The sequence below is a fragment of the Miniopterus schreibersii genome (assembly GCF_964146895.1).
Source record: "Miniopterus schreibersii genome assembly, chromosome: 6".
In the NCBI taxonomy this organism is placed as follows: Eukaryota; Metazoa; Chordata; class Mammalia; order Chiroptera; family Miniopteridae; genus Miniopterus; species Miniopterus schreibersii.
The window spans coordinates 18,574,767-18,600,338 of NC_138107.1; the positions used below are offsets into that span (position 1 = coordinate 18,574,767).

The following is a 25,572-nucleotide window of genomic DNA, read 5'->3' on the forward strand; positions in this document are numbered from 1 at the left end:
ACAAGTACATTGATACATCCATTCAATAACTAGTATGTTTAACATGTTCACAGTTAGTTCTTTAATTTGAATAACTACTGAAAAGAGAATACTAGATTAAACAACCGCATTAACAAAATGGAAACCCATGTTCATATTTGGTGTTATAAGCTCAGTCACCTTTCCATAAAATAAAATTATTCTCAAGGGAAGGAAATTCAAAGTGCTTTGGTCTTGCTCTTTCTGTTTCACACTCAGTGAACCATCCTTAGTATAAAATTGCGGCTGGCCTACACTTGTCGCTCTTCCCTTCCTGGCCTTGATTCAGCATTTCCTGTGCACTCAGCAATGTATCCTTTACATCAGCCTGTGAGAATATACTTAGGAAAACAAAAGAGATCCTATTTTATTCCCTTAAACCTGCATTCATACATAGTTGAAAGGTTGGCTGCCATTTTCCCCCTCACTACTTACTAATAGAAAAGTACTGTGCCCTTTGTTGCAGATGTTTTAAAACCAGGGTACCACGGTTGCGCTGGGGTGTTTACTGGAACAGCATGGTGTATGGTTCCATAATCCTGGAACAGGGAAAAAGTGGATATTTAGAATAAAGATGCAAAGGAAAGGGAGAATCAATAATCTGTCAAAAACCTAAAACTTGACACAACTGTTTAGTCTTATTCTCAAATACTTTACCGTATTAATTGGATCTCACCATTAAGACCATTATCGCCTTCTGGGAACAGATCGTTTTGACGTCCTGGTATTTCATTCCAATACTAACAAAGAATTGGGTTAGCTGACCTCCTTGGAATATCACAGCATATTTTCAAGATTCTCAACTCCTCCTCTAGGCCTCTAACCCATAGACTCTTTAGAAGACAAATTTTGGAAGCAGTCACCCACATAGTGGGCATTTACAACATAGGTTTGGGGGCACGGCTATGTATCTCCTCATGTCTTTTCCCGGAAGCCAGTAGATGACCTAAAGTCCAGAAGATTCAACAGCCACAATTCTAATCGTTTGTAATAATATCCAGCTTCTAATAAAGTGCAGTCAGAAGCTAAAGAGCGATGCCCAGCCGGTGGGGTCAGCTGGTAGGGTGTGGTCCCCTGCCCTGGAAGGTGGCCTGTTGGATTCTGGTGGTGCCCAGGCCCGGGGTGCAGGCTGGGTCCCCCAGTAAGGGGCCTACAGGAGGCAGCCTCGCTGTGACCCATGTTTCTTCCTCATCGAGGTTTCTATCTCCCTCTAACTCTCCCTGAAGTCAAGAAAAATCTATTTTCATAAAAATTAAAAACAAAACAAAACATAAGGAGCTGAAGTTCTTCATCTGACCTAGGAAAGGCCAGACGGAGAAATGACTCCAGGCTTCTCCTAGGACTCAGTGCGCTTCGTGTGACTCGAGTACTTTACCGTGTCAGACACGCAGGGTTTCCACAGGACCAGCAGCGCCGGGCGCAGGTCCTGCCTCGGCGGGTGGGCGCCGCGCAGCCAGGAAACGCTCTCCCCGGGCGGCCGAGGCCGGAGCGCTGCCGCCCCAGGCCCTGCCCCGCAGACCCCGCGCCCGGCCTGCACCCGCCTCCCCGCCCCGGCCGTGCTTCCAGTCCCCGGCCTGCTCTCCCCCTTACCCTGGCTCAGAGCCCAGATCTTCCCGCTTCGGGCGGAGCCAGGGACCCGCTGCAACCGGCCCTCCTCCGGCGCGTGAGAAACAGCCGGCGGGCCGCGCGCGGGCCACCCGCGGGCCACGCGCGGGCCGCGTCACAGGGCTTTGTGCCTGCAGCGCGGCCACGCAAACCGAGACCTTGCCCTTCCCCTGGAGGGCGGAGCTGGAGAAAATCCTGGGCGTTCCCCCTGGTCAAACGCATAGCTCCGCTTTTCTCTTATTGCCGTGACCAGGGAGGTCAGTGTCCAGGGGGTGGCTGAGCGGGAGGTGACCCTTTGTGGACAAGATCTGCGGAGTGAACTCGGGTCAGGGCTTAAAGAGCAGATGGGAGAAGTTGACAGATGCTAAGGTGTCAGCCCGGGCCCAGCGTGGTGCAAACAGTGAGCTCAGGGCTACAGGAGGAAGCTGGCGTCTTGCAGGTTTGCTCGTGAACGCTTCGTGCCCTTGTCCAGCTGTATCCGTCCCACGGCCGTTTTGTGGTCAGCAAGGTCCAGGCGGGCAACAGGAACAAGCCTTAGGGAAACGCCCAGAATCCTTGATCGCAGGCTGCTGGCTCCAAGCTCCGCAGGTGTGCAGACAGGGTGTGTGTGGGGGGGGACGTCCTGCCTCCCTTCAGAGGGCAGGCCAACCACAGATGCCTTTTCTTCTATGCTTAGTTGTTTTCAAGACTTAAAGGAATGAGTTCATGTAGCAGCGGTGGGGAACCTTTTTTCTGCCAAGGGCTGTTTGGATATTTATAGCATCATTCAGGGGCCATACAAAATTATCAACTTAAAAATCAGCCTGCTGTATTTGGTCAAACCTTTAATTAACTCGCCCCTCCTGTGATGGCTGGAACTGCTGCTCTTCGGTGAGGCCTTGGCAGGGCCGGACCAAAGGATTTCCACCCGCAGGCCGGACGTTCCCCACCCCTGCATGTGTTGGGTTTTGCGAGCTCTCTCTGTCCCATGCAAAGAGGCTTGACATTGGTCTCCAACACGTTGAGGCTCACGAGGGCACAACGGTAACTAAGACGGCCTTGCTTCGTGGTGCTGAGCGCCAGTTCCCCTTTGCAGTGTTAAAATCCCAAGTGACAAAGGCACAGACATTCTTTTACAACTGACTAAAAAATCCTGGAATTTACAAGTCATCCTATATTGCTTTGCTCTTATGGCAAATCGAAGTTAACTCTTGAGAGTTGGCTTTTCTAAATGTTTATGAAATTCATCCCCAGATCTCTCTTTCTCACGTCTATATGTTTTGACCACATCTTGCTTAGATTATTAATTTAACATTTCAGATACATATGTCCTCAAAATTGCTGCTCACCTTTTAGGAACAGAATTGCTTGGTACATTTGTACTTTTTCTAGTGCAAAACAATTCATTGGTATCCTACGATACACTATAATTTATTGTGGAACTCCTATTTTTTATTCTTGGAGCCACCATACCTCCAAGGTTATTACTTGTTCTCAGGAATAATGTCAGAATGAGAGCGGCTTGAGTATTGTAGTGATAGATATTGTCAGTGAACATGTACAAGGGTGGACAAAAGTAGGTTTACAGTTGTGAGTACACAAAACAGTTTATTCTTGTATTATTTATTAATTATTATATTCTTTTCCATACGAACAACTGTAAACTTACTTTTGCCCACTCCCTGTATTTGAGAAATTGACTGTGTCTATCTTGATTTCTGCTATAGCTCCAAAGCTTAGCACAATACTAGTTAGATAGGTGGCAGTTTGTAAATATTAATTCAGTGACTAAATATTAGCCTGGCTTAGATTCTTAGGGAATGCAGAGAAAAGGACGTGTCATCTCTTTCCTCTAAGATGTACAGTCCTGCGGGAAAGATAAATACATATGAACATTACCAGGTAAAGCAGTTTATTGCTAAGTAGTTGAAACAAGAAATACATACAGCAATTGCGAGTTCTGTGAGTTGGTGTTATCCGGGTAAAACCTACATGGTAGAGTTACATTTGAACCTATCTGAAAAATGTATATGACTTGGTCAGAAAGGAAGGCAGGTTTTGAATACCTGGCATGAAGAGCAGAAACAGACAAATCAATGTATCACAACGGCGTATTTAAGTCAGAATGTTAGGCTGTAGAAAATGTTGGGGAAGCTTTGTACAGAAGTGTAAGGAGATTTGCTTCCTTGTATAAAAAGGAAAAGTAATTTCACTGGTGTTTAGACAGTTAGGAAATGACATAGTCAAATATTATTTCATGAAAACTGCCTGATAGCACTGTGCAGGGTGATTTGTGGAGCTGAGAGGTTGGTGATGGGAAAAATAAGAATGTGGTGGCAATCTTCCATATCGATTTTAGAGTAGTAGAAATAGAACAAAAGGATGGGATGTGAAGAGATGAAAATAAAAGCAGAGTTGAATTTGGTATGGAGGGCAAATCCAGAATAAAAAAAAAAGCTTGTAGGTTTAGAGCCTACACGTGTTAGAGAGCACATGGAAAGTACTTCTTCATTATTGACAGGAACATTGAAGGTCCCTCTAAACACTCATGAAAGACCTGAAGTTGGCAGCGTGCTGGGCTGAAATGAGCAGTGTTCTAGATGCCTGAGAGCTGGAAAAACTGGGTTCTTGCATGGGTTCCGACGAGAAGCCGATGTAATTCCCATCCTGTTGCTTTATTTGTAAGAAGTTCCACGTTCCACCCTGTAATCTTGTGACTTTGCTAAATTTGCTTGTTAGTTCTAGTAGCTTTTTTTATAGGTTCATTTGGATTTTCTACAAGGAAGGTCATTTTAATCTGCAAGTAAAGACAGTGTCTATCTTTCTAATCTATATGCCTTTAATTTAATTTATTTTATTTTATTGCATCCACTGTAAACTTAAAAATGTGAGCGAGGTGGTGCAAACTGACATCCTCGCAGTATTTCTGAGAGTGGATTTCAGATTGAAAAGTGCTATAGTGATGTAATCACCTGAAAAGTAATGTAAAGAGAAAGCAGCCGATCAGTAAGTATAATGTCAGCCGGAGGACCAGGTTAGATGGTCTTTACTAGCATGAGGAAGTTCCCTTCTATTCCTAGTTTTCTGAAAATTGTTTTCATGAAAGGTGCTGAATTTTGTAAGGAAATTTTTGGAATCTTTTCTGATGGTTGTGTCTTTATTTTAGTAATATATCACCTTAATTGATTTTGAATGTTTGTTAAAATAACCTTTTATACTGGGACAACCTTACTTTGCCATGGTGTGTAATCCTTTTTATATGTTGCATCTATGTTCACGAAGAACAATAGTCTGTAGTTGTCTTGTGATGTCTTTGGCTTTGGCAAAAGGTAATACTAACTTTAGTTGGGAAATAGTTATCTTGTTTTCTATCATGATATAAACAAAAATATATTGAAATTAATTGTAGAATATACATGATACATATATACAATATATATATACAATATATACACACACACATTTATAATCCAGTGTAATTTAACTTAATCCCCCTCTAGTCAATAGTCTCTTAACTAGTTTTTTGCTTCATTTTTTTCCTCTTACAATTTATATCTCATTATTTACTTATAACAATTCTTTACCTGCCCTAGAGGGCATCATGTGACTAAGTTTGTGCCTAACTCTCTGACCCCTTTTTAAAATTATCTTTACTTCGTTCCCTGTGCTCCAGCCATTTTGGGCGTCTTGCCTTTCCTTAAATATACCAAGTTTATTGCTACCTCAACAACTTTGTGCTCACCATTCTCTTTGCCTTGAAAGTTTCTCACCATTCTTTGTTAATGGTTGCTGCCTCACTTCCATTGTGTCTGTAATCCATTGTCATCACCTCAGAGAACATTTGCCTATCTTATTTAAATTAATATTTTCCCATCCCAGTCCATTCTCATTCTGCATTCTCTTGTCCATTTTAGTTTATAGCACTTATCCCTTCCTATATTATATTAGGATTTATTTGCAAATACATAGTTTTCTTTGTCCCTGCCCTATTAGAGTGTGAACTCCATGAAGTTTGGAACTTGGTCTGTCCTGTTAATTACTATTTTCAAAAGACTTAAATAAAAACCTGAACAGTAATTATTTCCAATAACTATTTGTTGAATGCAGGAATCAATTATTACATATTATGATGCTTATTATGAAAGGAAGTACAGGGAATTATGAGAGGGAATGAGGGGACACCCTTCAGATTATTTACTCAAATGGAATGACATTTAATGTGAAGGAGCTAGTCTAGCATATAATAGAGGGATGATTCTTCCAGACAGAGCTAATAGCAAACACAAATGCCCTGAGCTAGGAAAAATCTTGAGGGGCTTGAAAGAATTTAATATGATCATTGAATTTGGAACATAAAAAGTAAGGGAGAATGGAATGAAGTGAGATTAGACAGGAAAATATAGAAAAAATGACTTAGCTTCTAGCCTACCAGTTTGAGCATAAATATTTTCCTCAGTATTTGAGAGGTCTATGGAAAGGTTTTAAAAGTAGACTAATTAGGAAGGCTGTCACTGTTGAGATTAAGAACTGTGTTGCAAAGACACACTTGGGGAGCTGCATTGGCGGCCTTGGACCTGCCTCTCTTTTGCCTTTGCCTCATGACTGATGTCCTTGAAATGATTAGTGATGCTTGACACTGGATAAGCAAGTGAGTTAGATTTGACAATCCAATCACTGGTATTATCTGAGAGTTGCTGAAAAAGACAAAAATCACGAACATTTAGCAGTTGAATAGAGGAATTCAAACTGGGGTGGGGGTTGGGCAGGGGCGTTTGAGAAAAAATAACCAGATAATCTAGAGAACAGTATGAAGTGTCGAGGAGCCAAGAAAAATAGATCTTTTTTATTTTTAATAATGCACTTTTTATTTTGGAGTCTTTTTAGATTTACAGAAATGTTGCTAAGATAGTAGAGAGACTTTCCATATACTCTGAATCCAGTTTCAGGTTCTTGTAATGATATCATTTTACATTACCCTGGTACATTCAGAAAAACTAAGAAATTAACATTACTATTAAAAACACTACAGACTTCAAATTTCATCAGTTTTTCCATTAATGACCTTTTTTCTGTTCCAGGATCTTATCTCAAAATACTACCACATTGTATTTAGTTCTTGTGTTTTCTTAGTTTCCTCTGGTCTGTAATAGTTACCCCGAATTTCCCTTTTCTTTTTTTTTTATTTTCTTTATTGCTCATGATTTTAACAGTTTGGAGGAGTCCTGGTCCAGGAGTATTTTGTAGAAAGTCCCTCCATTTAAATTTGCCTAATGTTTTACCTCATGATGAGATTTGGGTTACAAATTTTTAGAAAGAATACAGAAGTAAAATGCCCTTCTAGTCACATCAGATGAAGGGTACATGAGTCCACATGACTTACTGCAGAAGATGCTGACTGATTGCTTGGTTAAGTTGGCATTTGCCAGATGTCTTTACTGTAAAATTACTGTCATTCCTTTGCCATACTTTACTCTTTGGAAACGAGTCACTAAGTTCAGCCCAGACTCAAAAGGGAGGGAACTGAGTGCTCCCTCCCGGAGGAAAGAGTATTTATGTATATTATATAGAATTCTTCATTAAGGAAGATTTGTCTAAGAGAAGAGAGGTTTAAAAGGAAAGTGTGGTCATATTCTACTGCGCAATTTATGCAGATGAAGAATCAGAAGTCTTCACTGATTTGGGCAGAATGAAGGTTGGGGTTTCCTTAGGAAGAAAAAAAAAATCTAATTTAATTAAAAGGATGGAAGTTAGATGAGTAAGAAGAAAGGTGAATGGCAGAGGAGGAATTAAAGACCACATAGGTGAACACTTCTCTGGATGAAAGACATTTCTGTAAAGTAAAAAGCAGATCCAGGAGAAAAAGATAATACTATTTGGAATCAAATTCATAGCTAACATGTCTATGATTTCTTTGTTAATAAATGTCAAGTGTAAGTAGATGTGACTCTCCTCCACTTAGGCATGAACAGTCTGTATTGGGCATTTAATAAATTTTTTCTTCACAGTTGCAGGAAGCCTTGCAACTGTTCTTGACGAGAGGATTTTCACAGCCCAGTTGATTCTTCAAATCTTTACAGTTCGAATAAGCATCTTCATAATCGCAAGTATTGGCTGGAATAAAAACAAATAAGTCAGTCACTTCATTATGATTTTCCTCCACGGCAGTCAGTAGCACAAACAGTAAATTCCATGTAAGTGAGGAGGAGAGGCTAGAGCAAACAAGTTGACATCATTCATTACACTCTGATGGCCCTTTCATATCTTGAGGGACACATGTAGTCCCTTAGTTAAATTCACTGATTAAGGTGTAATTTCTTTTAAAATTTGGGCTTTTCCAAATGTCTCTAAAATAATTGACTGACTCCTCCCTCAGAAAACAGGGTAAAATAAATTTAAATAAATCTCTCTGGAACTGCACTATCCAATAGTAGAGCCACTAGCCATGTGGTTAATTTAAATATTAATTAAATAACTTTGAAATTTCAGGTCCTCATTGATACTAGTTACATTTCAAGAGCTAAACAGTCAGTGTGTCTAAGGACTACTTTACAGGACAGTGCAAATATTGAACATTTCCATCATCGCAGAAAGTTGTATTAGATGCTGTTGCCACCAGACTCTAAGGCCACCAGCCTTTCTTTCAGGAGTAAGAAGTCATTATGAGAAGATGTGACTGTGAAAATGTAAAAACAGAATTTTGCTATTATTATTGGACATTTCCACTTGGATGTCCCTCAGTGGCCACAAATTCAACAAATCTCAAACTGAATTCATCATCCTACCTCCAAGCGTGGCATTTCTTTGGTATCCTTCCCCAACTCCCAACTCAATCTCAGAGGAATGGCAATCCCCACTAAGTGATTCAAATCAGGAACTAGGAATCTGCCAGAACTCATTCCCCTCTACTTTTTATCAACACTTAACAAGAACAGGCAATAAACACTGAGTATTCTACTTCTCCCTGTCTCTCATAAGCTGTCCATTTCTCTTCATTCATTTTGCCCTAACGCAGTAAAGACATCCATTTGTTTTTGAACCCAAGTTTTTCAATAGTCTGTCAGCTGGACTCTACCCAATTGTTTATTCATACTACTGACAGGAGCTCTTTATAAAACACAGTTCTGAGCTCATCACTCTTCTGCCTAAAATCTTTCAGTTGGCTACTCATTACTAATAGGATAAATTCCAAACTCCTTAACAAAGAGAATTCAGCAGAGGTATAAGCATTTCATTCTTTAGTTAATTTACAGCTTTTATATTATCAGTATTCTGAATTGTGGCTATAGAGTTCACTCAAAAACAATGCTACAGTTCAGTCAGGTGAATGTATTTGAGAAATAAAAATTTTAGTTAATGGGTCAACGGTATTGTTCATAAGAATGCTAATAATACATCCCAACTAAAAAAATACCAGCTCTTTGTACCTCAAACATAACAACACTGGAAATGAGATATTACATGACATTAATTTCAATCCTTTTTGCTAAAATAGTTTTGAGGTTTCTGTTAGCTAATAATGCCATATACAGATTTGATCAATATTTTAAAAGTACATAAAACTTACTAGCAAACAAAAGTGCAAATGACTATTAAATTAAACTTGATGATTCTAACTATACTATGAGGAAAATGAGGAATTTAGTTTGTTGAATATTTTGGTAACATATGTGATTATATCGGATATGCCTGTCCAGACTGAGCTATATTCTTTGGTCTCACACCTTTACATTTGTATATATTCTCTTTTTAAAGTGCCACCTTTCCTATAAAAACATTAACTTTGATGAAAAGAAAATTCAGCCCTACTTGGTTTGCTCAGTGGTTAGAGCATTGGCCTGCAGACTGAAGGGTCTCAGGTTGGATTCCGGTCAAGGGCACATACCTTGGTTGCAGGCTCGATCCCCAGCCCCGTGTGGCAGGCAACCAATCGATGTGTATCTCTCACTTCAATGTTTCTCTCTCTCTCTCTCTCCCTTCCCCCCTTCCACTCTCTCTGAAAAGCAATGAAAAAACTATTCTCCAGTGAGGATTATAAAAAAGAAAAAAGAAAATTCACATTTAATTATAATAAATTATTTTTACAGAAACATCTTTATATATACCAATATGTAATGGGTTCAACATAGTCACAAATATACATTGATGGTAGATGCTTCTTTAGGTTACACATGGCAACAGGCTTTCGTTGCAAAATATATATATGGCTAAAGATTTTTGCTTAAGCACACTTTGTTAAGTAATTTTATTGTTTTCTTTTGCATGAAGGCATTGCCTAAGTTGGCTCCATTCAGAAGATTTCCTAATTTTTAAAAATAAATATCAGATCATTTAATTATACTAATAAATTAATGACTTGAAACTTACTGCATAGTCCATTGTCACAGTGATCAGGGCAGCTGGCACAAGGTATTCCTTTTAGGTAGGGGATATGTGTCTTGCTTTGAACATTACCGCTGAAATTTGAAATACAACATGTCAAACATTTTTCATTTTTCAGTTTAATTTATGCTCCAAGGGTAGCATTTATCACCATATATATCTGAGTACTTACTCAATGTTTTTAATTGTGTCAACTGAAAAACTAATAGTCCAATGTATACTCAGATAACAATGCAAAGTAAGATAGTAATTCACACATACACTTACTTCTTTGACCATAATATCACAGTCTGAGCAACTGAAATGGAATAAATAGGTTCTGGAGTTTTAAGAATACATTTTAATGTGGCAACACTTTCCATCTCTCCGTTGACTTGGTCAAATTGCAGTCAGTGCACCCTGAGCTGTGGCTAAGGGTAAAGCATATCTCCTAGAGAGATAGTAGAAGTTCCTGGGGGACAGAAGGTTACATTATGGAAAATAGTTAATGTTAAATGTAATTTTATATTTTAAAGAGAAACTATAATCATTGATCATTTCTATAATATGCACTGGAAAAAGTAATGCTCTAAGATGTAGGGTGGTGATATTTTCAAGTACTCTTTGAAAGGTGGGTGTGTTAGAAAGGATTTTGAATGTCCAGAGGTTTTGTGTGTAAGATTTTTGTGTTTACCAAAAATGGGAATATTAGTTAGAAAGGTTTTATTAACACTAATTTCCAGGCAATAGTGGTCTTACAATAACTAGCCTGTACTTCATTGATGATGATTATTTTGTTGGCAATTATTATCTGAAAACGCAAGAGAGTCAAAGTTTCAATTGGACCAAGTGGTCCAAAGTCCCAGGGCAATGCATCTGAATCTCAGTTTCCCTGTACGGAATATAACTGTATGTGTGTGAGCCCTTGGAAAAAAATGTGAAATAGATATAAAAGTGTCTTAGAAATCTTCTCACTCCTGTTTTCCTTATTACTCATTCCAACTCTTACTACAGATGCCCAGCTCCAGATGCTTCCCCTCTTACAGCCAGGCAGTGAGTTTGGGTGCATTCTCTTAAAACCTTTCAATTCTTTCTACTACACCCTACCCTGTGCTTGCAGGAAAGTGATTTTGAAACTGGAACCCAACCTTACCTGGCTTATCTATAGTTTTAAAATAAATCATGTAAAAAGCTTGGTTTGGGAGGAAACTCTCCTTCCAGTGGCAAGGAATTTCAAACATTAAACATAACCTATACATTGTGAATATATCTTCAATATATCCATGGGGATTTTTGTGGATAATTCAAACATATTGCTTGAGGAAGGGGTATACTTTCTGCTATAAATCAATATTTTAATGGATGGTTCTTTCAGAGATTTTTGTGTTAAATTCTAAGAAGCAAAGACTTAAGATATTACCTTTTCTTGACAATTTGAAATATATTGGGAATTTCCTGAAAACCCTTTGAGGCCCAAGATTTAATAAATTCTTAATGGTATACCAGGTATTTTTACATAAGCAGGACAAAGGGCTGGAATCACTAAACTGTCATTAACATCTGCTACTTCACATTCACCCCTGGCCATATCATCAAGCTTTCACTTTCTAGAACGTGAATTTAATAAATACTGACAGTGCCACGTCTAGAGAACTACACACAATGCATACCCATGGAATAACCCTGAGCCTCGGGAAAAGCAATGGAAAGGGAAGACAAATCATTTTAATCATGATGGAAGACAGCTTCAGAATATTATACTTGAAACTGAGAAGTTACTCTTCTTTCTAAGAAGTTGATTGTGCCTTGAATTTAAAAAATATTTCTCAAGATTTATCTCTCCCCTTCACTGAAATATGCTTTTTCAATCTGAGTTGTCTATTACATGATAATTTTTAAAATAGTAACTTGCTAATGGCATCATTGACAGCAAATTTGAAAGCATGTACTTACGCAGGACAATATTGGCAAACATAGTAGTATTTTAGAGATGGTTGTTCGGGACAATAGGCAACTCCACATCCAACAGTATAAGATGAGTACCAAACAACCTACAAGCCCATAAGTGAAAATAGGAGAGCACATTAAAAAAGGAAATATCCAAAAACAGACAACAGGAAATAAAAAACGGAAAAGAATGTTACCAATGTATGATTTTATATACCTTATGGAAATACTTAAATTATCAAATTAAAGTAAAAATCTTTAAAGCTGTTACATTTTCATGTATATTCACTACTTTATCCATTTAGACTATTCAAAAAATACAAAGTATGTTTCCTTATTAAGAGCCTGCAGGCTTTTGACAAATGACAGCTCACACCTGAAATGCCCACAAAATGAGAAGACTGTTCTTTACCTGCTTCAGATCTTCCCCCAGATTCAACACTGGAATCATTCAAAATTTGGATAAGCTCTCCCTTTAGGGCATTTATGGCAAAGATGTCTTTTTCATTTGTTTCCCTTACCTGGGTATAATGTCCAACCACTGCATCCTTATATTTTGGTCCTATACCATAGTCAAAATCCTTGATCTCATCGAACCAGGTTTGGATTGCATGTGACCATGAAGTAGGATCACTTGACATATAGAGGTTCTCACCACAATTCCTTTTATCTAAAAAGAAACAGATCATTCATTGGAAAAGCAATAAAGCATGCAATAGTTGATATGGAGAGAGAGAGAGGCAGAGAGAGAGAGGGAGAGGGAAAGAGAGAGAGACGTGTTTATCATCTATCTATCTATCATCACCTATCTATCATCTATCATCTATCTATCTCATCTATCTATCAAGTCCCTGCTCTTCAAACTCAGTGCCCATAGTTGCTAACTGTTCATTAATACATAGAGAGCCCCTTATCAGCTGTAAGCTGAATAGAAGCCAGATATGCCAAACACATTGAGGCTGGTCTCAACATGCAAAATTTTGAGTAGATGAAGTCCTCTTTCTTTAATATCTACTCCCCTAGAGCCATTTATTTACATAATAATTTCTTCATGAATCTGTGCTCTCAGTTGTATATTGTTAGCTTGCTTAAAAGCAGAAAGCAACTGATAATTTTTCTCCTACTCTCACCTACACTTACCAGAAAATTTTCATATATAGGTTGTTATTCTGTTTAAACTTTGAAAACGAGCTTACTCTCAGTCTTCAAGAGCCCCAAGCATGAAGCAAATTACACTAGGAGGGACAATATTTTCCAGGTTTATGGGTCTCCCCTGAATGAGCAAATCATAATGCCACAGGCCAACTTCTCCTCAAAGAATTAGGATAAAAGTGCTTTGCAGCCCACAAACATTGCAACGTATTTTTCAAACCTTGAAATTAAGATTTATGTTTGGATGACTTGAAATGTAACATCTATATGCTACTTAAAGGGAGTGTAAACTACTTTTGAATAGAGGGGGGAAAAAAGATGCTGAGATTTTAACAGTAAACGGGGATTTTCAAAACCATTTGTTCCAATCTTCTACTGAATATAATCACTCCTCTTCATAATTTCATTAAATTACAGTATCAAAAATACAAATAACAATGGCAGTCCTACTTTCAAAACAGGTGGGTTATTTCCTGCTTTCACATTGGGCTTGCCTATATCTGTCACTTGATAATTTAAGTAAATATTTTGTTTATTGTTAATACATATGATATCTAATTGTTTTTAGGTTCCTTGATGTAGAGGTCATGTCTTCGAGGCTACTTTTGAGTCTAATATAATATTGCATGCCTTGGAAGAGGCACCCAGAACATACAAAAGATTTGACTTACCGTCATCAAAAATTAAAAAGATACTAATGTTAAATATTTTTGAGTAAAATTCAGAAATGATTTGTCAAAATTCAACATATTTTATAAATTCAAAAATCAATAGTTTTTAAAACACAAACAAGCTCCATACTATGAAAAAGGCGCTGGGTTAGAAGTCTGAAATTCTAATTTTAAATTTCCCAGATATAACACTTACTAGCAATTATTTCCCTGCTGACAGTGAGCCCCCTGCTCTTTAAAATAGAGAAAGAGATGACATATGGCCTGGCTTTACTCTTGAGATGGTTAAGAGGTACAAATGTTATATTGTGTGGGACAGTGTTTGTAAAAGATGAAACAATAAGCACAAGGTGGTGCTTCTCAGAGCTTTCTCTCAAACAAACATACTTGAACTTGAAAAAGGCAGCATTAGAAGCAACATTTCTCACAAAGTTTTCTTAATGTAATATCAAAAATGGTTCCTTATCACCCAGCCTGGTGTGGCTCAGCGGTTAAGCATCGACTTGTGATCTAGGAGATCGTGGTTCGATTCCCGGTCAGGGCACATGCCCGGGCTGCGGGCTCCATCCCCAGTCGGGGGCGTGCAGGAGGCAGCTGATCAATGACTCTCCCATCACTGATGTTTCTATCTCTCTCTCCTCTCCCTTCCTCTCTCTGAAATCAATATGTATATATTTTTTAAAGGCCCCTTATTATCTTGCTTTTTCATCTACTCAATAAACATTTATTGATTTACATACTGATTACTCGATCCTCTAATGTGCTGTGTTCTTGAAGGCACTTGTCTGCCCACATTTGGGCATTTTCTGCTGTCTTGTTGTCCCATTTCTAAAACAAAGAGGGAGAAAAAGGTATGCACTTAATGACTCAAACCGCAAAGGTGCACAAGCTTTATCATGAGATTGATAGGCTGATTCACACCATTATAATTTTTTCTGTACATGCATATTCTGATTATCCCTATAACCAAAGACATATTTTTTGATGTGCCCTTTTCTGGTCCATAAAGAGTTATGGTATGGCTACCCTAAGTAACTGTAAAACCTGAGAGAGTTAACAGTCTATGGGTGATAGCACAGCAGGAACACCTAAAGGCTTTTAGCCGTGGTCCTACTCTAAATATCAATAAACACGTAGCTGTAGTGAGATGATTTTTCCTATAATTCTGAGCCAGCATACTTCATTCCTAGTTTCTTTTGTTTTTTACCCCACTGAATACGTTTGGGAGACATTTGATTTTTAGGACTGGGCCCAGAATGTTCTATTATTTACCCTTATTGATCCTAAAGGGAAAAGGCCTTCCTGATTCTAGATTAGGAGAGATGGTAATCAGAAAAACATAATGGTCCCTTATTGGATGTCCAAAGATTTGGTTTTAATTCTGCCTCCACAACTTAAATAGCCCCATAAAATGAACAAGTTATTAAACCATTATAAAGTACAATTAAGAACCTCTGCCTTGTCCCATGGAGCTAATGCAGGTTAAGTTTTAGGCCCCTCATTTGCATAGCCCCTTCTAAGGTTGTGCTCGGTGACCTCGGAATCTGCATGGTCATTTTTTTTTTTTTTAATTTGCTGTAGTAAGATAGTTTCATACTCTCTTCCTTAAAGAGGGTTCCTTTAAGCTTCAGTCAGCAAAACTGAAACTTCCCCGACCAACAGCGTGTCTCTAAGGAAAGATTTCGGGTGTAAAGTGAAACCTAGGTGGGTGGGGTGGACATTAATAATACAGATGATGACAATGATGATTGCATGTCGTCAGACTGTATGGAGAGGAACTAGACAGAAGTGCCACCTACAGCCAGAAAACTTATTGGAAAATTGTTTTGGATCAAAATGAACAGAAAAGGCCTGGTGAAAGTATCTGAAGGTCAATTTATCAAAGTCAGAAGGCACACACTAACCTCAGGGCCAGGGTTCATGAATGGGTTTCAGGGGCTCCATGGGTACCCTAAAATTGTATATACATGCATTTTTTTTCTGGGAAGACAAACTCCACTCACAAAGATGGGAAACTCTGAGATGGACATGATAGCAAATCAATTCTGATAGATTATATTATTCTAGTGAGTAGAACATATGATGGTAGGATGATACACAATTCATAAGCAAGAATAGTATATGGAATGAGAAAAGGTATTTCTGCCTTGTCCATAACAAAGCTCTAATGAAATAACAAGAACTGCGTAAGTCACAAAGATCTTAAGAGGTCTTTTTTACTAGGAGCCTGTGCCTATCACAGCCGACTCCAGTCACTTCCTTATGGTACAGCCTCTTACCATCTTCAGCATGTTTTTGGCAGGTGGAGTGACTGTTCTCCTTAGATCATTGTGTTTGTTTACAATCTCTCTCTGTGCTTCTGTTAGGGTGGTTGACAAATCACCAAAACCTGGGTTCTAAAGGAAAGCCAAATCAGAATTATTTTTTAAAAGTTTGAAAAATTGCATATGAGTAAGTTAATTCAAGAGAACAAAGGTTATTTAAAAAGTATTCAGTTCAAACCAATATTAATTGTTAAACATTGCCAATGAATCTGAACCAAAGCTATGACTTTTAAAAAGGAAAGAAATAGTGTTAAATTTTGAGAGTGTGGGTGTTATTCATGTCATGACAGTTAAAAGCACATCTGAGGCTACAAGTACCACTTTCTAGTATTAAGAGATGTCGCAATGTGATTTTTCATATGAATGATAGCATACTGACAAAGCTGTAAGCTGGGAACCATTAAGACCTTCTCATTACAGTCAGGCTGCAGCAAGGGAATGGTAAGAGTAGGGATGGTGGCTCGGCTAGACTTAAAGGGGGACTTTGACCTCACATGGTACCTGTGTTCAAAGAAAGAATGTTTAGGCCCAGTTCAAGTGCATTCAATACTCTAGTCAATGATCCTACCAGTTATGCAGCAGAAATTATGGAATTACTCGCAAGAGAGGTTTATAATATTAAACAAATCTCCAAGGCAATTTGGAGGAAGCAAAGCCATCCAATTAATGGGCTATTGCTGACTTTGTTCATTTCAGTAACAAAAATATAGTTAAGTTATTAAACCAGGTGTTCACATTTTTGGTATATCTTGGGGGGTTCTAAGCATAGAGGCAGAGTAGGGTGTATGACTGATTGTTCCATAAGGTTTACTCAATCCGATGGCCTGCATTTACACAGGAGTGTGATGTTACATGAGCATTGGCAAGATTTTGGAGTATAAATCTAAGCAGACAGAGCCATTTATTGATTTTCCCTGACACCCTGGAATAAGTTATTCTCTCCTCCTACAAATACTGAGTGTTTTCAAAGCTCTCCAAATATTGTGAACATAGGTCTGACCATGTTCATATGGCCCCTACCTACGTATGCGTCCATTTCCCCCCCTGCTTGTATGCTCCTAAGGACAGGGAGGGACCAAGAATGAATGCCACTGGACCCACAGGTCGCGCACGTTCCCAGCCCCCGAGTCCGAAGTTGAAAAGGTTGCACGTGTGAATGTGAATATTAGCAGGGGCCTATCAGAGCGTAAAATAGCATCCCTGAACATGTCCTATTAACCCTCAAAAACCTGCTTAAAATTGTTTCATTTCAAAGCTTATCAAAATGTGATCATCCCTGAGAAAGGAGTAATTATTTCCTGCTTTTAAGTAATTATTTCTCATTTTGTAGATAAAAATTCTACTGAAAAAGACATGCCTTTGTTTCTTTTTTAATAAGTATGAATAAAGTTTTATTTGAGAATATGAAAAGTAATGAGACATATGAAAAGTGTTGAGAACAGAATGGACAAAATATGGTATCTGTCTATCCTTAAAGAATTTATACTGAATAGGCAATATGACATAAATAATCATAATATCATGTGATAAATGAAATGATAGGTGAGATCTATTAGATATAGAGGAAGGAGGGATCAAGTTTTCCTGATTGGGGTTAGGAGAGGCTTCATGGAAGGTGGCCTGGATTGGGGTTTGAGAGGTGAATAATGTTTTTGAGGCATCTTGAGGAGGCACAGAAAACCCTGTTGGACAGAGGGAATGTAGAGCATCGGATCAGCAAACAGGGAGCGGTGACAAAGATGGAATGGTATCACCCTTTTAAATAATTTTATAAATGAAAACTAGGAGATGGATGTGAGAGGTAACAAGGGATCAAAAAGGGCCATGAAAGGAAATCTTTAGGAAAGAAATTGGGAAGATAGTGAACTACTTGAATGAAGGCCTGAGTGATGAATATATTGTCTCCAGATTGAAACTCTGATTAGTAATGAGTGCACCTCTTGCCCAGCTGGGCGTGGCTCAGTGGTTGAGCATCGACCTAGGATCCAGGCGATCGGGGTTCGATTCCCGGTCAGGGCACATGCCCGGGTTGCAGGCTCGATCAATGATTCCTCATCATTGATGTTTCTGCCTCTCTCTCTCCCTCTCCTTTCCTCTCTCTGAAATCAATAAAGATATATATTTTTTAAAAAATTTTAAAAAATGAGTGCATCTCTGAATGCCAAGTGAGGTCTGACCCAGTGTCAGAATCCTCTGGTCTCAGGGGTCCTAGCTAATCTTGTATACCCAAAGCTAAAGAAGGGCGTGAGAACAGACAGTGAGGACCAGAGCTCCTCACATTTGGAGGTTTTCTGATCGGGAAATAGACTTCTTACGTGGGCACCTACACACCAGTTGAAGGCGATAACTGACACTGCTCTTGGGATTATTAAAGTGAAGCAGCATATTAGAAATAATTAGAGCATCTTACACAAAATTGTAAAAGTTATGAAAAAAATCCAAAAGCTTAGTATTTCTAGTAAAATTTTTTTAATTAAAAAATAGGCATAATTATTCTCACACAGTAACTACGAAAGTTAAATATGGTGACGCATGTGAAGGAGTTATGCTAATTTGAGATTATGTAAATATATTGTTATTTTGTGATGGGAATCACATTGAAATAGATTAAATAAAAGCAAGTCAGAAAAGATCTTGAGATAAGAGGAGTTCAATTAGCTTTTAAACCCATAGACCAGTGCTGTCAACAGGAAAATAATTAAAGCATCACATGTAATTTTAATTTTTTTGGTGGCTACTTTACAAAAAAACAAACAGATTAAATTAATATTTGTAATACATTTAAAAAATATATTCAAAATGTATGCTTCCATCATGCAATCCATATTAAAATTATTAATGAGATATTTTACCTCCCTTTTTTAACTAAGTCTTTGAAGTCTTTGAAGTCTATGTATTTATTTATGCAGATCTCGGCTCTGACTACCCATATTTCCTGGGTTCAATACCTTCTTGTGTTTAGGTGCTACCATACTTTACGAAGCACCAGACTATCTAGTCTTGTTTACTTCCAAAAACTGACCTAGTCACTTGCTGTCCTTCAAGGCTGCTTGAATTGATCTGAAAATATTTTCAACCATGACCATACCTTTCCATCTGCAGGAAAGAAGGGAAGCAACACAGGGACCAGGAACAGCAACACCGGGAGTAACGCCATGGCTGGGAAAACAAAACAAAGCCAAAAAGGCCTGAGTGGGAACTTCTGAGGAACACAGCGGGGAGGGGGGAGTGAAACAAGTAATCAGTTATCCTGAATTTATTGTAACATAGCATATGGGGTGCAGTAGAAGGATGATGGATTCAGCCCCAGAAATAAGCTTCTAATGAAGACAACAAAGAACAAACAGAAGTATTGACTGAAGCTCTTGAAGTAGTAGCCCTGGAAATGTTAAGATTACACTACCCAGTTCCACCCCAGTTCCACAGTTTTGTCTATGTAGCAGCTCTTTGCAGGTTCTAGGAATGGCTTCTTCACATTGCCCATTTAAGGCTAATAATAGCTCCCAATACGAGTGTACTATTGCACTAGTCCTTGCTGGTTTCCTTGACCCTGCTTATCTTTATAAATATCCCCTTATTAACAGCTCTTCAATTTACCACTTAGCATGTGCCATTTCTCCCTCCTCACTCATAGACTTGACATTCCTAGAACCTTAGGTAAATCCACTAAGAAAGAGTGATTTAAAAAAAAAAAATACTTTCGACCACTCTCTGCAGCTCTGTCCATGTGTTGTCATTCATTCCCACTCAAACCTTTCTTTTTATTACAAAGCCTCAAATTCCAAAAAAGGTAATACTCTCCTATTAGATCTAAAAACAGAAAATCATTTTTAGGAGACTAGCAACCGAATCTGTATTAATACTTTTCATATGTTCATATCCTTTGCCTCACTAATTCAACTTGGAATCCTGAAGAAATAATATATACTGGAAAAACTTCAGGCATACATTTTTTTAATCACATTAATATTTATAAGGGTAAAACAATTACATGCTCAATAGCAGGAAGATAAAATGTCTAAATAAATTAAAATACACCCTCTTATTAGAGTATATTAGATGTAGAATTATGTTTATAATGGCTTTGTAACAAGGAAAATGTATTATGATTCTCCTGGAGGACAGCAACCACAACAGGACCTCATCCCCCTCTCCCTCAAAACTCAAGCTCAGACAAAAGGACATATGAGATGGAACAGAAATACAAGAGACTGAGTTTATCTTCTTGTGATGAGACATTCTTTTCTTCGTTTTCTAAAATGAGTCTACATTATAGTAATTAGAAAAAGAAAAGATCTTTATTCCGAAGAGATTGTTAAGTCTTGGAAAAGTGCCTCTGACTCTGCCCAATTTATTATCTTAGTTACTTTTTAACAACCTGGTGTAGCTAATAGGTCAGGCATTACGATGTCCAAGTAAGAGAAGAACAGAGGCATAGAGGTATTAAGTGATCTCCTGACAGCCTCATCACTAGTTAGTATATAGCTGAGACAGAACCCAGGAATTCTTTTAACCTCAATATCCATGTCCCACTAAACTGTACATTAGAGATGAGGAAAGTAGGACTGAGATCTAGCATCAGTGGAAGACCAAAGCATTTAGCTCCATGCCCCTCCTCTTCCCCAGGTGCTGAGAGAATACAGTTGAGTTTACTTTGATTGAGTAGAGCCCCACAGAAAGCATTAGAAAGAATTAGGTAATTAACTGCCTCTTCCTGTCCTCTCCTTGCATGTAGACAATTTCCAAATGTGTGTAGTTACACATTTCTTCTGCTAATTACTGAGAGACATTAGATTCTTTTCAAATCATTTCCCTTAAGAGTTATTTTGCTACGTGCAAGTCACCAAGCCTCACCTTTTATATGGTTTTCCACTCTGCTGTTTGTAATTCTCCTTTTTTAAAAAAGAGATTAGGAATTTCTCTTGTGTGATTAGAGAAAAGCCAAATCCGGAGATTTCAAAGGTGTGCAGTTCCAAGTGTTGATGGTTTACTACTATATCATTACAGACAGCAGAGACTAAGTCCTGTCTTTCTGAGGCATAAATGTAAATGATACAATTAAACTGTAACATACTGTTCCTTCCTCGCCTTGGTGTTAGGACCACCACTACCTTTCAAGCACTCACTAGAAAAAGAAAGTAATTTTTTTCTCTAATGACATATCACTGTTTATTAATTGATAAAAACATATTTACAAAAATTATGCCAGCATAACTTGCCTTAAAAGTCCATTTTGTGGATCTAAGAAATTTGAAATTATAAACTAGGGAGAATTTGCTTAGTTCTAAGAGGAGAATTCATAAAAGGGTCCATTTAAAAAAAGGGGGTAAAGGGGATGGGAAGAGATTAACCAAAGAATTTATATGCATATATGCATAACCCATGGACACAGACAATAGTGTGGTGGAGGCCTGAGGGTGGGGTGTGCAGGGTAGAGGGGGTCAATGGGGGGAAATCAAGGGGACATCTGTAATACTTCCAACAATAAAGATTAATTTAAAAAAATTTTTTTAAAGTAAGCTTTTAGTCTTCTATTGCAGTCAGAATGTGAAAACAGGCAGGCTTCTGGCTATCACCCCAATATGAACTCTGAAGGAATGAGAGAAGCAAAAGAGAAGTGTGGCTTCCGAGACAGTATCAAGAAGACAGAAAATCTGAAGGGAGTTAAGTCTCTCATGATCCCCAGTATGTATGTATGGGTGTGTGTGTGTGTGGTGAGTGTGAAGTGAAGGAAGTGTTGCATCCTGGGGCAGTGTCTTGCCTGATCATGCAGTTTCAGTAATAAATTTTAGTTTTTGCTTTTACCTCATGACAATCATTGCTTCACCTATATTGCAAAATTCTGCAGCAATAGAGCAAACCACCTATTCTGGTGCCATATGTTTGCAAGACAGCATCATGGAAACATAAGGACCTCCATCAAGCCCGGCCGCACATGGCTCAGGGGTTGAGTGTCGGCCCAGGATCCAAGCGATCGGGGTTGGATTCCCTGTCAGGGCACGTGCCCGGGTTGCGGGCTCGATCAGTGACTCTCTCATCATTGATGTTTCTATCTCTCTCTCTCCCTCTTCTTTCCTCTCTCTGAAATCAATAAAGATATATTATATATATAAAAAAACCTCCATCAAGTGTGAAGCACTAATGAAAATAAAGACATGTGGACTCCCCTACACTGTTATTAGCCATGCCTCTACTCTTTCCCCCTGCCTAGGGTTATGCGAGTAGAAACTAGTGAGACTACTTCCTCCCAAAGCTGTTCTCCCTAAAGAGTAACCCGAGGGGTGGCAGAGAATGGAAATGATTCTGGGATTGGTTCCCCAAGCAGATGACAATAATAGTACATAATGAAATTCAAAAATCCTAACAAAATATTCACTCACCAATTTCAAAAATACAATTAAGATATCATATAATCAAATAAAGTTGATATCAGGACTGCAAGGATACTTTAAAATTGGAAAATGCATTGGCCAAATTTATCACAAAAATGGACTAAAAATGATGAGGCAAAAATATTTTACCAAATTCAATTCCTATAGCTACAAAAAAGAACAGAGGAGAGGTCACTAATTTGGAAATGACATTATACTAGATATCTACAGCACACATTGTAGTTACTGGAGAAACTATGTGCATTCCATTTAACACTGGGAACAAGAAAAAATGATGAATGTCATTGCTATTGTTCAGCATCAAAGTGGAGAGTTCCTGATCAAAACTATAACAAAAGAAAAATATATATATTAAGTAATCTTGTAAGGGAAGAGATAATATTTTTATTATTTTCAAATGATATGGTCATCTATCTAGAAATTACACCATAATCAACAAGTTTGCTAGATGCTATATCAACCTACAAAAATACTATTGCCATATACCAGCAACACTCAACTAGAAAATAAGATTTAAAAAAAAAGATGCTACCTATAATAGCAACAAACACTGAAACAACCAAGAATAAAAAAATCCTTTTGGGGGAATGCTTTGAGAGATTTCCATGCTCTTAAACTGTATGTGTTAATATACTAAAGATATCAATTTGAATTAAACTAATATGAAAATTCATTATAATTCCAATAAAAATTCTCATTGGCACATGGGTAATTAAGTAAACTTTTTATAAAAATAATTGGGGTATCTTTTCACATTTAGTTATTAAGATAGACTTCAAACTTATGTTGAAAAAAATTTGATATTATTGTAAGAACAGGTAAATTGACCAAAGGAAGTGAATAGAAAATTGAAGAGACAGACCAGAAAAGGTAGCATAAAAATCTATTTACGAGGAAGAGCAGATTATCTAGATATAGTGTTAGAAAAATTAACTCACTATATGGAGACAAATAAAACCAGATCCTTTTAAATCATCACCTATAAAGGTGAGTGTAGAGAAATTAAATTTATAAATAGGTAATAAAAAAGTTTACTTTTCAGGGCTATCCCTTTGCCTTACGTGAGTCACGCACAACAACGCCGTTATATGGTGATGCTGTGTGTGTGTGAAGCACTGAACTCCTCTTTTGGGGCTTATTTAAAACTCATAACAATCTAGGTATTTAGATGGTGTTAGTCAATATCCCAGTTTACAGATGGACAGTCCCAGGATCAGAGATTTAATCATGAAATACCGTGAACTTGCAAGCAGAAGAACTGGAGGGTAAACCCAGAAACTGACTTCAAAGCCCTAGCTCCTGAAAAGAGGGAATGAAAAGGTATTAAACAACACAGACCAGAAGAGAGGCCATTAAAAGCACTGACACACGGGTGTGCAATGTGTGCATTATAGGTACAGACGCATTTGTATACTAATCACAGCACAGGAAGTGTCCGGTGTGACATTTTCAGACCCTCAGTGTGATAGTTAATCTTCATTCTGATCACTTTCCTCCATCTCACCACTCCTCTGTGAGACAGAAAGCGGCCTGGGCACCGCACGACCTCTGCAAAATGTCTAGACTCCATCATGAGGGAAATCTGTGAAGATTTCTAAATGATAACAGTCATCTTGACAATTCCTGAAAAGCAGGGTTTTGGACAGCTCCTGAAAAGCAGGCGTTCTCTGTTTATTTCTTCCTTTTCAAGGCTGAATCACCTCCCCTTTTCCCGAATTGACTGACCATCACTGGGAGTCTCAGCAGGACCCGACTGACACACCGCTTGAGAGCTCCCATGCTCTTCCTCCCCACGTATGTCTTCCTCAAACCTGAGCTCAACTCAGTGCCCCAGCTGACTTCAAAACACATCGTCAGAGAGTAGCTCCGGGCTGAAAACATGTCATCAGTTTAATTTCTTTGATTTTCCTCCAGAGAGTTAGTCAACCAGCCACACGCCAGCGCTGGCTTTACCCTGCGCAAGGGGCAGCCCCAGGCCTTCTCTGGCACTAGCCCGAGCCCTCCCCGCTCCCTGCCCCACGCAGCCACAGAGGAAGGGAGCATCAGCAAAACGTTTTGAAAGGAAAGTCTTTCCTCTACGAGGGAAAGAACTCTACATGCTGTGCTTAGGTAGCTCCATGGTGTTTTAGTATCTGTTTATCCGAACTCACTCCTTATTATTAGGAATATAAAGTTCTACGTGGAAATTGCTTCCTTATATAAAACATGCAAAACAGATATTATATTTAAATTATCTATACAAATTTAGCTGCCTAAGTAGATTGACTTTTGGTTGGAAAGCTTCAGAAAGTCTATCTTATATTGATAATCTTTAATACAATATTTTTTATCTCAAGGTCAATACTATAATTTGGTTTTGATGGGTTTAAAGCTATTAACAATAGCTTCCCACTCTTATTTTAATAATGTCTGTATTAATACACATCCATATATGTGAATATTAGTAAAGTTATTAATATATGGACATATGCACACACATATAACCATAGTTTTTTTCCTATTAAAAGAAGTTTTAGCAAAATTGTTTCCAAAAGACATAGACATGAGAATGAGTTATGCTGCTTATTTTAGAATACAAGGTAAAAAAATTAATTTAGATGTTAAATTTAATAAAAGTGTTTTGGACTATTAGAGCTATATGTTCCTTTCTTAGCTTATGAAGAGCGTAATAACTTAAGGTTATTTTCATAAAAGTTATCAATAGAGTTTTGAAAATCATAGATCCATTTACTATCTATCATTTACCACTGACAAGGCAGAAACACACTGGCATAATAAATTGTTCACCTTAAAATAAAGCGGTTATCACTTACGGTTGATTCTCGGAGCAATGTAAAGTCTCTGCTTTACCTGTAGGAAGGACAGTGGAAGGAGAGACGGTCAGAGAGGTATATATGCATCACACCTATTTCCTGTCCTTGGCAAACACTGTTTGTGCAAGTAAATCTATGTCAACAAAGTCTGAAACAGGATTTGACATACCAATAGTCTCAAATTTCATTGCGGGCTGACTCACTGAAGTTTTGGCAGTATCTTGTGATTCTCCTCATGGCTTTTTAAAATAAATGGCTATTTTGCCCTGGCCAGTGTAGCTCAGTGGTTACAGCATCAGCCTGCACACCGAAG

At 38.1% G+C, this 25,572-nt stretch overlaps 1 protein-coding gene across 3 annotated transcripts; it reads right to left on the reverse strand.

The window, feature by feature from the left end:
- Positions 1–6,464: 6,464 nt before the first annotated feature.
- Positions 6,465–25,296, reverse strand: LOC308558173 (cysteine-rich secretory protein 3-like). 3 transcript variants are annotated; one of them, XM_081139437.1, is made up of 9 exons: positions 25,234–25,296; positions 23,683–23,745; positions 19,143–19,213; positions 16,010–16,126; positions 14,471–14,558; positions 12,429–12,577; positions 11,914–12,011; positions 9,967–10,055; positions 6,465–7,713 (listed from the first exon to the last, which is right to left on the reverse strand). In XM_081139437.1, the coding sequence occupies exons 3-9, from the start codon at positions 19,209–19,211 to the stop codon at positions 7,586–7,588; spliced, it is 738 nt and encodes a 245-aa protein (XP_080995563.1). In that variant the 5' UTR covers positions 19,212–19,213; positions 23,683–23,745; positions 25,234–25,296; the 3' UTR covers positions 6,465–7,585. The 3 variants fall into 3 exon arrangements, with proteins under 3 accessions (XP_080995563.1, XP_080995564.1, XP_080995565.1); XM_081139438.1 differs by lacking the exon at positions 23,683–23,745; XM_081139439.1 differs by lacking the exon at positions 23,683–23,745 and having other exon boundaries at positions 25,260–25,284.
- Positions 25,297–25,572: the final 276 nt, after the last annotated feature.

Coding starts and splice junctions, on each gene's coding strand:
- LOC308558173 (XM_081139438.1), bottom strand. CDS start 19,211: ATGGCGTTACTCCCGGTGTTGCTGTTCCTGGTCCCTGTGTTGCTTCCC. Junction 16,127..19,142: donor TCTTTCCTGCAGATGGAAAG/GTATGGTCATGG, acceptor GCTTTCCTTTAG/AACCCAGGTTTTGGTGATTT. Junction 12,578..14,470: donor ATTAGAGGATCGAGTAATCA/GTATGTAAATCA, acceptor GTTTCTTTTTAG/ATAAAAGGAATTGTGGTGAG.